This window comes from Vombatus ursinus, unplaced genomic scaffold (assembly GCF_900497805.2).
Source record: "Vombatus ursinus unplaced genomic scaffold, bare-nosed wombat genome assembly UNPS02014861.1, whole genome shotgun sequence".
Lineage (NCBI taxonomy): Eukaryota > Metazoa > Chordata > Mammalia > Diprotodontia > Vombatidae > Vombatus > Vombatus ursinus.
In genome coordinates, this window is record NW_020954639.1 from 16127552 (window position 1) to 16142578 (window position 15027).

At 39.9% G+C, this 15027-nt stretch overlaps 1 protein-coding gene across 1 annotated transcript in view; it reads right to left on the reverse strand.

Annotated features, from left to right (window-relative positions):
• GPR158 (G protein-coupled receptor 158) overlaps positions 1–14131 on the reverse strand; it is a 413352-nt gene extending 399221 nt beyond the window's left edge. Inside the window, exon 1 of the mRNA XM_027841527.1 lies at positions 13251–14131. Within this exon, the coding sequence (XP_027697328.1) occupies positions 13251–14131 (881 nt within the window). The remainder of the gene's footprint in view (positions 1–13250) is intronic.
• Positions 14132–15027: the final 896 nt, after the last annotated feature.

The window sequence follows — 15027 nt, forward strand, 5'->3', positions numbered from 1 at the left end:
ACTAAGAATTCATCTTACCCTTATGATCTTTTTTCTAATCACAGTCATGTATGTCTTATTCATCCCCTTTTATTGTATCTTAGCAAGAAAGTTGCAAATTCGGCAAAGTAGCTTCAGCCACCTAGCCTCCCTTCCCTGGGCTCTTTTTTCCCATTCCCCAGTATCTCTTGACTTTCTGTTGCATATCCTAATGTCCAGATACACATCCAGAATGGACAGGACCTCAAAGACCATCTAGTCAAATAAAAAACCTGAGCTTGGGGAGGTTAAGTGACTTTTCTAAGATCACATAGTCAAAGGTGGGATTTGAAGCCATGTTCTCTGTCTCTGGAGTGAGTGATCTTTCCACTGTATTATACTGATTCCTATCTCATTCTTCTCTGACTTAACCATTCCCCATTAAAACTCAGCTTCCCCTGAAAGGAGTTGACATCATCTCTTTTAGTACTCTGAACCTTGGTGTTTATGTTCATCAATCAGTACATCACCTCTCCCAAGAATACTTATAATTTAACATTTAATTGGTATTTAAAGAATTTCTATATCTCCAGGATAAGGATTTTCAAGTTGGAGATTTTCAGGTAGGGATCGGGCAGTAAGGAGGCTTCATGGTATGCTATAATCACACACAATTACAGACAACAATCTAATCTACCTAGCTGGTACTGCCAACTCTATTCCTTCAAAGAACCTTGACTTTCTTGTCCCTTGGACCTGCTTCCCATGGGGTCCTTCCTACTGATTTTCCTTCACCCACTAAAAATCTGATTTCTTAATATTCATGTTCTACCTAGCACACTCAATGCTACTTTATTGGTCCATATTCAAAAAGAAAGAGAAATAGAGGCAGAAAGATAAAAACAAAGAGATACAGACAGAGGGAGAAAACAGGCAGAAATTAACAAGCATATATTACCCTCTCTTATGATTGAGGGGAAGTTTTATACACCATCGCATGTATAACAAGAAGCAAGGACTTTGTTCTAAGAAATAAAGGTCAATAGTTAATGACTGAATTCTACTTTTATGGCAAGGTGGAATTTTTTATATTATTTCTTGAAACTAGAATTCCAGTTCTCAGTTGCTAATGTCCCTGACGTAGAGTTACATGCCTCCATTACACCCCCACCCATATACATCATTTTTTCTCCCTCCTAGACCTCTGGCAAATGCTCCTCTGCTGTTTTGTCTCAGGTGTTCATTTTTCTACTCTCTTCTGTTCTTGCCTGTGCCTTCAGTTGGCTGTTCATCCAGACAACCCAACGCTTGAGGTCATGGAACTCACTGCAAAAGGCAAGAGGGACCATGTGGCATAAAGTTATGGATATCTCATATCCATATGAACAGCCACCAGTCAGCCTGCAAGAAGTCAGGGACATGTAGGGTTTTATCTCGAGTTGGCACGATAAATCTGGGGTCTGCGGGTTCACTCCTCCTTTCATTCTTTTCACCTGGTTTGCATGGCTTAGGAGTATTTTACAGATTCAACCCTGTGTACCAGGAATGCAACAAACCAAGTTAGGTGCAAGAATCTTTATTTCAAGCCTCCTCCTCCTCAAGTTTCCTTATTTCTTTGTTTGATTTTTATGACTGTCAGAGGTAAAATGTTTAGAAAAAGGTTGGAGTTGATGCTTTTGCTTTGGTTGAACTGGCACTGATAGGAAACTAGTAACCTCAAGCAACAGAGCAGGAAACGAACAGAATGGCAATCATTGGAAGGAGAGAGGAGAAAGTGGCAGCTAAAATAGGATGATTAAGAAAAAAAATATCTGAGGCAGAAAATTATTTTAAAAACAACCTAAGGGGCAGCTAGGTGGTGCAGTGGATAGAGCACTGGCCCTGAAGTCAGGAGGACCTGAGTTCAAATCCAGCCTCAGACCAAATGCTTGCCACTTACTAGCTGTGTGACCCTGGGCAAGTCACTTAACCCCAATTGCCTAAAAAAAAAAAAAAACCTAAATGGTACACAGCAATACTGGTGCCAACATCGATGTAGGGTTTTTTTTAATACAATGAATCCAAAATAGCAGCAGTAAAAAAATTCCCTGAGCTCCTACTATGTGTCGGCCACTAGACTTTTCAGGATACTAGGAAATACAAGAAATATATTCCTTGCCCCCTTGGGGCTTACAAATAACCATTTTCCAGGAGGTCACTCACTGACAGTATCATCCATGTTTTAAAGGTGAGAAAACTGAGGTGAGCCCAGGAAGAGTTCCGTGAAGGAAAAAGTCTACAGCTCAAGAACTGTTTAACCTGTGCCCTGGACTTCCTCTAGGTGAGCTGTCTTCCAGTAATAAAATAGCTTTTCTGTCTGTCTTCATGTAAGTCTATGGTCCTGAAATGTTCCTTCACTAGAGATAGAAAAACAGCAAAGAGTCAGTCCAAAGACTTTTGCTATCCATCCATCCATATGTAAGCTTGCATCCTCTAACCTTTGAAAACACCAGGACATCTCAAACATTCAATCAACAAAGACTTCAGATGGCAAGGTAAGATGGCAAGCCATCATTTATTTTAGGAGAGTCTATAACATTATCACATCTCTTCTTTGGGACCAAACTTGTTGGTTATAATTACTCAGCATTCAGTTTTCTTGTTGTTGTTGTTGTTATTTTCACTCACATTTTTGTAGTCATTGTGTATATCATTTTCCTGGTTCTCCTTGCTTTACTTTTCATAAGTTCATGAGAGTCTCCCCATGCTTCTCTGTATTCTTCATATTTTCAGTTACATATTACAATAATGAAATCGTTTATATTTTTAATCAGTATTTAGCTAAAACTGAGGGCACCCTCTGATCTTTCCTTCTATCTAAAGGTGTCTCCCCAAACCCCTACCCCACAGAAATAACCTTATACTAACTTGGAGCATATTTTATAGTTATTTACATGTGTACATGGTGTTTTCCCTGAAAGAATGTAAGATCCTTTAGGGAAAGAACTGTATTTGTAGACCCAATGCCTAAAGGCTTAATAAATGCTTACTAAAAACCCTTCACATAAGACACAGTCTAAGTGCCCTAATTTAGCCACATATGTAGTATAACAGTGATCAGTGACTTTATTTGAATCAGAATCTGCAAATCATTTATGCAGATATCCTTTTCTGAGCCTAGATGTCACAGAAATATGTTGACTAGTATTGCATCAGTCCATCAAAATTGTCCTGTTCCTGCCCTTTTCAAGTTATATCCAGATCTCCATTTTCTCTTTTAAGGTCAGCATGGCTTTCTTACGGTCTTTTTTTTTTTACCTTGCTTTTTTTCCCTGAAAGAGGCTTGCAATCCACACTGTAGAAGAACTCTTGCAATATACCCAAATCCATTTGACTGTATATACATAGTAAAGAGAGTAAAGTATTATAAAATACTTTACATAAAAAGAGTAAAGTATTACGGCTTAGCTTGTCATTGTATTAATGACTACCCACTTCCCCCAAAAAAAACCACTGTATCATTAGTGTGACTCCAGCTCTCCATTACCAGAATACATCATGTTCTATGAAGCTCTTGAAGTGAGTAGAATTTTGCTGACTTTTCACTCAGTTGTACAGATGGCAATTGTTTGTGTTCCATTAGTAGAGTACAGAGATACCCTTGAGGATTATGAAGTGGGTAGCACTTTCACTTTGACTGCATGCCCCCAGACCTGTTCCAGTTGGTGTTCCTTCTGTCACACTACTCACTGATGCCCACTGGGATCATTAGGTATGTTGAGCTCACCCCTCTGACTGTGACTTCAGGGCTGATGCTCTATCCATTGAACCACCTAGCTGCCCCTATGTTTACTTTTTCATAGATTAATATATCTAATTATCAGGAATTTTCCCTTGCACCAAGGCTAAATTGGCTTCTCTGCAGCCTTCATTCTTTGCTATGAGTTTTGCCACTCAGAAAAACATTCATTCCTCTTACACAAAAAACCCTTCAAATATCTGAAGACAGATATTATTTTCCCAGCTGTTACTGGAGATGGGATTGATCTCCAATTTAAATGTATCTTCATATAAACATTATTTCAAGACCTTCCTTCATCTTGGTCGCCCTCATGTTCATTAAAGTTATCCATGTTCTTCCAAAAATGTGGTAAGTAGAACTGTACATCATCCTCCGAAAAAAAAAAAAGTCTGACGAGATATGTCAGTTTTGAGAGTTGTACTTGAAGAAGTATTCAGTCTCTCCTGCCTATGCTCCAATACTTAGCAACAAATGCACTCAAAAGGAAGAGTAACATGGTAAACTTTACTACTGAAACACTGAAAGGTAAGAGCAAACCCTGATTCATATTTTACATACATTCCAGCAAGGTTTTTAAAAAGGATTTATTGAGAAAATTTCTTGTTTTTGATATTTATCTGTATTGTTCTTAATCTGACATTAAAATTTTGGTGAGAGCTGATGCCTGGGGTGCAGGTAGCTGAGCCCATCTTTCTGAATTCATTATTAGTCTTTTTGATAACTTGACCTTGATGCAAATTTGATATCCTCAGAGACCTTCAACTCAAATGGATTGTCAGCTGGCTAGAAGGCCTATACCTTGTCAGTTTCTCTCAATTATCTAATACTAACCTCAAAGAAGCTACAATATGTTGTCTTAGGGTAAAAGATTAAAGAGAGAAAGGAGGAGTGGCAAAGTGTGTACAGTAAGACTTTTTGCAAAAGCTGCAAAAGGTTGAAATTTTAACAAACTAAGAATTTACAAGAGGTTACAACGTACTTCAATGAAAACTATTAACTCCTCATTATGATAGACTACTTAATATGAGTATTTCTTGTACTGTGGAAAGCAATCTCTAAGAATGGCTATTGAACTAGTGGTTTCAGTATATAATAAGCAATAAATGGATCCAATCTCATGCAAGGGTTTGGTCCATAATTGAGCCTTCGATCTGCTGTTAGGAATTCATGCATGAGTGGTCCCTTGAATCATAATGTGAGTCACAGCAATCACATAAGGCATTAGCCAATCAAATGACCACCCAGAACATCAGGACAGAATATAATGGAGTTGTCATTTTCCTAATCCTTGACACTATCTCTCAATGAAAACTCATATAACATTAGCTTTCTTGAATAGTCTTCCTGTTGACTCATGTTGAGAATACATTTCACTAAAACCCTCAGATTCGTCTTCACATATGTTACTGCCTAACCCTATCTCCCCAATCTCTACTTATGAAGCTGATTTTTTTTAAATCCAAGTATAAGTCTTTGCTGTGCAGTGGGAAAGGGATAGGACATGATTTCCTGCATATAAAGAAGTCCCAGAGAGGAAACTGCTACCAACACATACCAGCAACTGCTTTGCAATTTATCGTTTTGGAGGGTTTCCTGGGGCACTGAGAGATTAAGTGATTTGCCCATAGTTTCAGAGAAGAAGGTAAACATTAGCGCCTACCCATAGGCTCACCTGGAAGTTCCTATCTATTCTTTCTGTGAGTCCTTTGAAATCTGTTCTCCCAAAATCTATACTCTGGACATCCCTTCACCATCCTCTCTAGAGGATCAAAAACCATGTCATAGAGAACACAGTCTTTCAATTCTGAAAGTGCTGCTCCAGAACCTAATTTCTGAGTGCCTTACATGGCCTCCTGTATCTAGCCAGGCTGGTCTTTACTGGGGAATGGCCTTTGGTCTTACATATTTCTTTCAGTTTCCTATGCATCTTGTATATCAAACCATTATCAGAGATATTTGATTTTTTTCATCTATTCTGTGCTTCCTCCAGGAATAAAGTTTTGTTGTTGATATTTCCTTTTTTTTAATGGTCCTATGATTTTATCAGTGCAAGGAGCTCCCAGAGAGGAATTTCACCTATAATGCAGGTTTTCACCTTCTCTGCAATTTCAAGTTTTCAGAGATGCCTGAGGCACTGTTTATGTGACTTGTTGAGGATCATAAAACCAGTTTGTGTCACAGGCAGAACTTGAACCCAGTCTTCCTGACTCAAAGCCCAGATCTGTATTCACTGTTTCACAGTGCTTTGCATGTAGACTTACACATGCACAGAAAAGAACAGAATGACAATAGGAAGCACAGACAGGACAGCTTTGAAAGTAATGTGGAATATGTTGAATACTTAGAAGGAAAATTCATCTGCACATGGTGTAAATCTGCAGTTACATGTAGAAATGCTCAGTTTATTTGGTGTTTGTTAAGTTCAGAATTTTTAAAACAAATTAAAATTTTAAAAATAAGTATGCTGCCTGGCATGGTAGGAATACATCTGTAATCATTGCTTACTGAGTAAGTTGAGGCTGGTAGATTTCTTAAGCTGAGAGGTTTGAGCTTCAGTGAGCTGAGCCCATCAAGGGGCCAAACAAAGTTAAGGATTAATATGGTGATCCTTATGGGAGCTGGGGACCACAATGTGGCTTAAAGAAGGTTTGAATTAGGTCATAAATTTAACAGGTTAAAGCTCCCTTATCAATCAGAATTGGGCAGTAAGTAGCCATTGTGCTTCCAGACTGGTGGGGAGAGGGAGGGGGGAGGAGGAAGAGAGAGAAGGGGAGGGGTGGATTCACAAATAAATGGATGAATAAAAGGATGAATGAATGAAATAGAAATTAACTCAATAAAAGTGTCTTTTTAATGTGAAACTAATGAGGATTTCTATTTAAACTCCAGTTAATCTGAAAACTCAATTCACCTGAACATCCATTTCTGTAAGTATTCTTGTTAGCTAAGGTTTTATTACAGAATTCACTATGTCAGGGAAGGATTGTTGAGTTTGTAAGTATTTAGCTGAATAAGAAAGCACATGTAGAAAATATCTGTTAGCAATAGTAAAAAAAAAAGGAGGGAGGAAAGGGAAGGGAAGAAAAAGATTGAAAGATAAAGGAATCATTGCTGAAAGAAAATGTAAGGATTATATACAATCAGTGCCTAATAAGGCTATTTACAGCAAAGTCTATTCTCATTACCACTGGGTTGCCTCTTTTCAGGTGATGGCAATTACACTGTCAAGGTTATCTTGATCCTGATGCACGGTGTAACTATTCTGCTTAAATAATCATACAAACACCATGCTAGGACTGAAAAGAAGCAGCACATTGGATCCACCCATTTCTGCAGTGAGATAAAAGCCATCAGCATCCTCATACTAAAGACACATTGGACTGAAAAGTAGTTGCAGCAGCCACTTCTTAGCATCTCTGTGTATTACAATGTCATATTAAAATACAGAATATGTTTGAGTTAATAGTGCTATTGGGTCTGAAATGAGAAATCCTTAAAACCCTGAAAAGTGCAGAGTAAACTCAACTGGCTTTTCAATGCTGAAAGTAACATGGGCTTATCTGGCCATAGAAACTATAAAACCAAATAAGCAAGAGCCCCAATTCCTTCTCCAGTGGAGAAGCCTATACGCCTCAAGTAAATTTCGACATTTTGGAAATCCCATTTCTACTTCTAAATGCTTATTTCTGCAAACAGTAAGATAATACCTTGTCCCAGCTTCTGGGTGAAAAACAGTCTTTGGAAATCAGAAAACTAACCAAATTGGCTGAAAGCATAGTAGCCTTTTTTAAAGATAAGAAAGTTAAGGCATTCCAAAAATGTTTATACAATTATCTTGAGGGAAGGTTTAGATTTTTCTTGTAGTCCTTAGATTAGAAAGCTATGAGGCAGCAACTTTCTGTTGGCCTTGAGTAAATTTCAGCTGACTTCTCCAGATACAGAAAATGAGGTTTCATCTGCTCTGGCTAAATATTCTGATTTTTAAGTGGAATGCTTGATTCTATTAGCAGCCACCTGATCTAATCTAGTGGGGGGTTGTTTGTTTTTAAAGAAGTGTGTTGGCCAGGGTCACTCTTTTAATGAAGAAAAAGAAAGGGTAATCCTTTAGGAAGCAGGCCAAAGAATAGTGCAGACATCTTTGTAAACTTCTCAATTCAAAGTTGGTGAATTAAAACCCAAGGACACGTGACAATTCTTTTTAAAAGTGTGAATCAAAACATTTATACCTAAGGGCTCCTAAGTAACAGGAACATATATTCCACTGTTTTGGAAATCCCATTTCTATTCACAAATGCTTATTCTGACAAATGGTACAATTACACATTGCCCCAGCTGCTAGGCAGAAAACAGTCTTGGAAAATCAGAAACCCAACCAAAATGGCTGAAAATATGGTAGCTTTTTTAAGATAAGAAAGTTAAGACGATTCAAAAATGTTTCCATGAAAACTCTGAGAGTACCTCAAGGAAAGAGTAACCCCACTGTTGGACAGTCCTAAACAGTCTTTCATCCATTATTCTCACAGTAAGCATAGGTCAACCACACTTAGAGAGAACCCAAGGAGAAAATGATGTAACTTTCTTATCAATACAGCTTGATCAGTGTGGCAGGCTAATATCTAAGCTGTGAGTAGATGACAAGCAACAAGCAAAGATTATAAACATAAATAAGGTTTAGTGTGGTAATCACATAAAACTTACAACAAAGTTAATCTGATACACATTTAGTTATATATTATTGTGCTATTATATATGTATACAGATATATATGTATATTATATATATATAAAATATTCCATGACAATTAGCAAAAATGGTAAGCAGTTTCACCTAATTATTTGGTATTATTTTTAGATAAGCAAATCAATCATTACCAGGGTCAACTGGAGACAAAGTAGAGGAAGATCTGAAGAAAATATAGGAGGTGGTTGTAAGGTCCCTCTGAATCTTTAACCTAAAAGGACCAGGATGACAGGTCTTCTTTTTACTCCATTGAGGTTTCCTATAGACTAGGTGTTTAGGGAGCTAACAGCTACCTACCTCACAGGTGGGTCACAGCAAACAGCCAATATTGAAATCTCAGGATATGCTTTGTTTAGGGTCCCTCTTCTACAGTGGAAATTGCTCCCCTTCATTGAGTATCAAATGTACTAATCGAGGCAGTAGGTCATTAAGTTACATCATGATGAGAATAGAAGCCAAAACTTTTTATAGTCACTGTTGTTAATACTTCCCCTGTAAGTCACTTAAATAGTAGTCAATCCATGCTGGTCTGACACACAGTTAGCTGCCACTTACTCTCTCCCTTGGTCCGATGTGTGTGCCTTCTCACCATTACCCACTCCAGGCAATATATTTCACATTCCAGACCTGATTATAATTATTGAGAATAACTTAACTCTCCAGAAATCTATGAACATATAATTACTATAAGAAGAATGTTGACCATTAGTCAGATAATATGAATGAAAATTGTACTAGGAAGGATTTAGGTTAAATATGAGAGAGATATTACAATTCTATGATTCTATGATACCTGTGATTCATGAGCTTCAAATTTTCTTCCAAAGTTTGACAACTGATTTCAGATGACATCTCTTACCTTCAGAAGGATACCATTTATTGTCACATAGAATTTTGAAATGACACTCACATCCAGAAAGAATTGTGATCCAAATGGGCCTACTATCTATCCAAAAGTTGTTTATTGACTCAAACAGACATGATCTAATGTTTATGTTCAGGTTTCTTGGGTTAAAAAAAATATTATGTTACCCCCCAAATCCTGCTATTGACAATTGAACGTGGACTAGAGAAAATAAACCTGACTAAATTGCATCACCAATCTATCATAACATAGGAAGAAGTTAGAATCAATTACTAATTTTATACTACTGTTCTTCTTACTATCAAATGACATCTTCTAATCTTCTCTTGTGCCAAAATGGACAAGTCATTGAACCTCCCTGGACCCCAATTTTCTTAACTATAAAAGCATTGAGACAAGATGGCATCTTAATTTCTTTCAAGTTCTAGGTCTATGATTTTTAACTAAGGAATCAAAACAGCATCAAAGAGTACATTAGTATTATTATTATCAATTAACAGCCAGGTGGTAAAATGGAGAGACTACTGAACTGGGCATCAGGAAGACCAAGTTGAAATCCAGATTCAGACACTTACTAGTTATATAATCCTGAGCAAGTCACTTAACCTCTGCCTGCCTCAGTTTCCTCATCTGAAAAATGGGGATACCAATAGCACCTACCTCCCAGGATTGTTGTAAGGATCAAATGAGATATAAAGCACTTTGAAAACTTAAAAGTGCTACATATAAATGCTAGCTACTATTATTACATACTTTGTAAGATTATGCTGAGAGAATTATATCTTATTCATTTTACATCTTTCTTCCTATATCTACTGCTTCTAGCCCAGGGCTTTCAATATAATAAGTGCTCAATTAATTTTTGCTTAAATGAATTTAAATGTATTCATGTCATGTGTCCATAATCAATGAATTGAGACATTCAGTTGAATGGAATTGCATGCAAATTTTTGGAATGAAAGGAAGATAGGAAATTAATGTCTGTTTCTCATCTACGTTCTAAACTGGATTTTGAATCTTAATACACTTCTGCCATTCATATCCAGAAATGAGATTTTAAAAATTTGTTTGGGACATTCCTTAGAGTGATAAATATAAATTATAACAGTAATTGAGTAGTTTTTCTACTTTATTTTAATATGTAATGTTTTAGAGTTATTTCCTCTACAAATAATGTGGTCAGTGGCTGAATCTTCCAAGTAAGGAAAAAATATTCTGGACTATCAAATTGAGAGTTAAAGATATTTTGTTGGCTTTTCCTTCACTAAATATTGTATGCCATTTATCAATAAATTTTTTGTTACAGAGGTTCTTTTCTCAAATTACTGTTACGAAATATTCTTTTTAACATAATCCCTTGACTGGTCTCCTAGTTTCCGAGAAATGATTCATTTGAGTCTCACTGTATTATCTTTTGTGTCCATATCTCTCTGCTATTTTAAAGAAATGCCAAAAAAACCCACATTAGATGACTAAGAGTTTGAAATGACTCTTCCTTTTACGAGTTTAGAGATGAAGAGAATGAGCTTCATGTAAATATTACCTTAAATATATAAAACAAACACCTATTTTTGGTTCCATTAACTGTTTTGCAGCTCTTACTGTCCTAAAAGATGCTTGAGAATTGAATATTTGAATTGAACAGAGTATTTAAACTGTCCAGGTTTCAGGCATCCATAGAAAGGTACTTTGGCTATGTATCAAAACTCCACCCCCATCAACCTTTGGAAATCATAGAGCATGATGCTAAAGGGTCTATGGGAAAAATAAGAATCTTGTTCTGTTATTTGGATGACCCCTGCTGGCTAACTTCTACTTTAAATTTGACCTATTTCATGTCTTTAAAAGCTGAAGAATAACTATCAGTAGGTGCCCTGTTCTCAGAACTGTTCTCTGGACCCAAGCAAAAGAATGGTAAAAAGTGCATTCTGTTGGCTTCCTTGGGGCCTTCTGGTTTCTCAGCTTTGGGTCTTGGCTAGTTTAAGATCCCAGGAATATTTGGCCTAAGCTCTAAAATCTTTTCAGCACCAATGCTTTAAAATAAAGACCTGGAACAAACTACAATCCATAACTGAGAGTGCTGTTAAAAGCAAGTATGAGAGGTTTGTCTTTCAAAGAGCTGAGATACAAGGCCTATCTCTGTCATAAAAATTCTTTGTAAAATTCTTTTGGCACAAAAATTCCATTCCAACTCAAGAATCCCTTAGATTCCTTTGCCTTGGATGCCTTGGAAAAGTGCTCTCCTACAAGTCACGGACACTAGGAACTCACAGTACCTAACTGATCTTTGCTCTTCTAAGTAAATTAGTTGCAAGGAGCTTGCTCCTGGACTCAGTTCCTCATAAGATCAGTGCAGTGATCAAGAGGCAACGAGACAATCCCTTCTAGCAGTAAAAGATTGGGGGGAGGGGACTTGTCCAAGATGTAAAAGGGAAACACAGAGAGAGAGAGAGAGAGAGAGAGAGAAATACACACATAAAGCCAAAAGATCTGCACAGGTCATAGAAAGGAAATCTGGTTTTTTTTTCCTCTCTAGTGCCATCACCTATCAGAGAAAGGAAGGAATTCATAGAGAACAAGCCTCTCATTTTATACATAAGGCCTGTTAAGGTTACACAGCAAGCTCATTACTAAGTCCCAGACTAGAGCAAAGATCTCCTCTAGTTCAAGGCTTCCATCATTACATCCTACTGCCTTCTCTCCATCAGCTTAGCTGCCAGATCTCAGCTCTTTTATGCTCTCAGTCAGAGAGAGCATTAAAAAAGAGTACTAATTTTATGGCTTATGACTCTATTACAAAAAAAAAAAAGAAAAAGAAATAAAGTAAACCCCTCAGGAATCTCCATCTATAAAGTCTAAGGAATTGGGAGAGGGTCAAATTGCAGGGAATGTTTGTCACACCCCAGATCTCTCCTGGAACTTCCTACTTCAGCCCTGTCCCAGCAGTCTTCACTCCCACCCTTCAGAGGGGTTGTTCCGAAATCGGGTGATCCGAGGTCAGGAGCTTCGGAGGTAATCGGCTATTTTTCTAATTTCATATTTTCAAACGCTATGGCGTTTTAAATAGGAACAAATCCCTTTCCACAACATTTAAACCTCCTAAATCCAACTTGATTTTTTCCATCCCCTGAGTTAATTCAGAGAGCGGTAAAAAGCAAGTGTGAGGGGTTCGTCTTTGAAAAATCCTAGTTACAGGGTAACGATGGCTCTGGGCTAAGAGTTCGCAGGGAGTCGGTCCGCTGACCAGAGCGCCAGGTTCTCTAACCTAGAATCTATTTCCTGTGCTAGCTGCCCTTCACAAATCCCGGGAGGGAATTGTGCCTTTGTTAATTATACGCTCCGGCAACTAATAACACGTCGGCGAGAGTCAAACTATCAACACTAGTAGGAGGCAGAGGTTACAGACTTCGGAGTGACGGAGACAAGAAACTCGCTTTCTCTACCTGAAGTCCCCTCCTTCCCCAGTTCCTGCCACTTTTATCCTCTGGGATACCACAGGCTCTTTCCCCTGGGTTCTAGGCAGGTACTATATTCACTTGACTGAGGAAAGCAGAGTTTGATCACAACTCCTCATTTCAACAGGAGCTCCCCTACCCCTCCCCGAAAACACGACTCAATTGAGGGGAGATGGAGTATACCCCATATTTCCTTCTCTTTCCCCATGCAGGGTGAATGAAAAGAGATGGGGTTATTTTTTCTTGAGCAGTTGAGGGGGGCAGCCTCTCCCTACCATGCTTGTGTGGAGGGCCCCAAACCCCATCTCTAGGATGGGGCAGTGTAGCATAGTAGGCGCACCTTACACGCGCAGGCGCGCACATGAACACACACACACACGCACATACACACACACACATACACACACTAAGCAGCATGTTGTTTATTTTTTTCTCTGCTTCCTCTTCCTACCTGAATTCGGGAACCACGTTAGGCTGAAACCGGTAGAAAGCGGCGGAGAGAGTGACCAACCAACCAGGTTTGTAACTTCCGTTCTCGCACTCCAGGTACGGCAGAGACCACCTGATCTGGTTCTTTTCCCCCCCTGAGCTGTCCCGGATCCTCCAGCTATGGCCCAGACCCCGGGCCCCCTGGTTGGAGCCTCTGCGGTGTAAATGGGGCCTCCATTTGCGCCTCAGGCCGTGAAACCATTCGGTCTCCAGGGTGGCGTTGGCCAAATGGTGAGCAGAGGAGGACAGGTTCTGTAGGAGGATACGACTGTCCCCGCGAGTGGCCTGAAGGAAGACCTGAGGGGCTGAAGAGGATAGTGACTCGGTGCTAAAAGTAATGGCTGCCCGTGAGATGCTGGGCTCATCTTCAAAGATGCTCCGGATCAGCGCCTGGTACCACTCCAGGTCGTCCTGCAAGTTCTGCTCTAGTGACTTATTGATCATGTTGAGGAAGTTGGTGGCGTAGATAAGCGTGTCCATCGCCCCGTGCAAGGAGGGGTGCAAGCTGACCATGGCGGGGGACTTCCCCGGCAGGCCGGCTGCCAGCTCCAAGCGGCTGGAGCAATTGGATCGCTTCAGCTCATGGGAGTCCCCAGTGTAGAGGTAAGAGGCCACGTCCGTGGGCACCTCCTCGGAGAGTTTCTGCGCCAAGATGGTGCTGTCGATGGACCGGCTCCAGAGAGTCGAAGAGTCTGAGGCTTGGGCGGACTGATGGCCATGCTGCTTGCCTCTAAGGTTCCTCTCTCTGTGGGGCTCCAGGCGCCCTGGTGGGTCACGGCTGGAAGCGGCAGCTCCCAACCCCAGCTGAGCAAGCAGGAGGCAAAGGAGTAAGGGGTAAACCATGTCTCTTGGCTGTCTCAGAGTGAGGGGAGCAGAGGTGATGGGAAGTCACTTTTCAATTTTTTTTATTAATAATCGTAATAGTATTATTATTCTTAGTCTTCCTTCTAAAGATGGTATCAAGGGGAGGAGGTGGAGATTTTAAAAATAAGATTTTTTTTTTTTTAAAAAAAAGCCTGGATCTCAAAGCAGGAAACCAAGTCACCTGTGGCAATGCTGACTGCGATCTCCTCTCCACAATAGGTTAGCCCTGGGGATTACGCACCTCGCAGCCTTGATCTGAGCAGGTTACATCCCATCTCGCTACACGGCAGCTATAGTTATCCTGCTTACGTCTTTATCCCCATCGGTTTCCACTGCCGCTTTCATTGAGGTGTGTTAACGAGATGCTTCTGCTGCTGCCGCCTGCTAGCGCTGCTCCATCATCTAACCAGTGGCAGGTTCTCCCCCTCTTCACCCCCCTCCCCAACTCAAGCTCCTCCTCATTCACATCCCACGGAGGCTCTGATTGCGCGCGCACAGACACCCTGACACACACACACATACAGAGCACTGCAAGGAAACCTGAAGAAGCAAAAATATATTTAGGAGAGAGAAAAGGGTTGGGGCGGGGAGAAAGGTGTGCTTGTCTCTATGGAGGAGAGGATGCTTAAGTGATTGGTTAATTGAAGTACTTAGGTTTGGCCGAGGAAACACTTTCTTCCCTCCCTCCAGTCTTGGGGGTGAAGGGCGGGTGTCCGTTAACTAGGCAGCTTGGCTACAACCAACCCCTTATTAGCGCTCAGAGGGGCCTTGTAGGTCGGCATCCAGTCATCTCACTCCCTGAATGGTCGATTCATCTGTCAATCATCAAGCTTCCTTTCACAGGGCAGGAATAGGGAGCTGTCCAGTGCTGAACC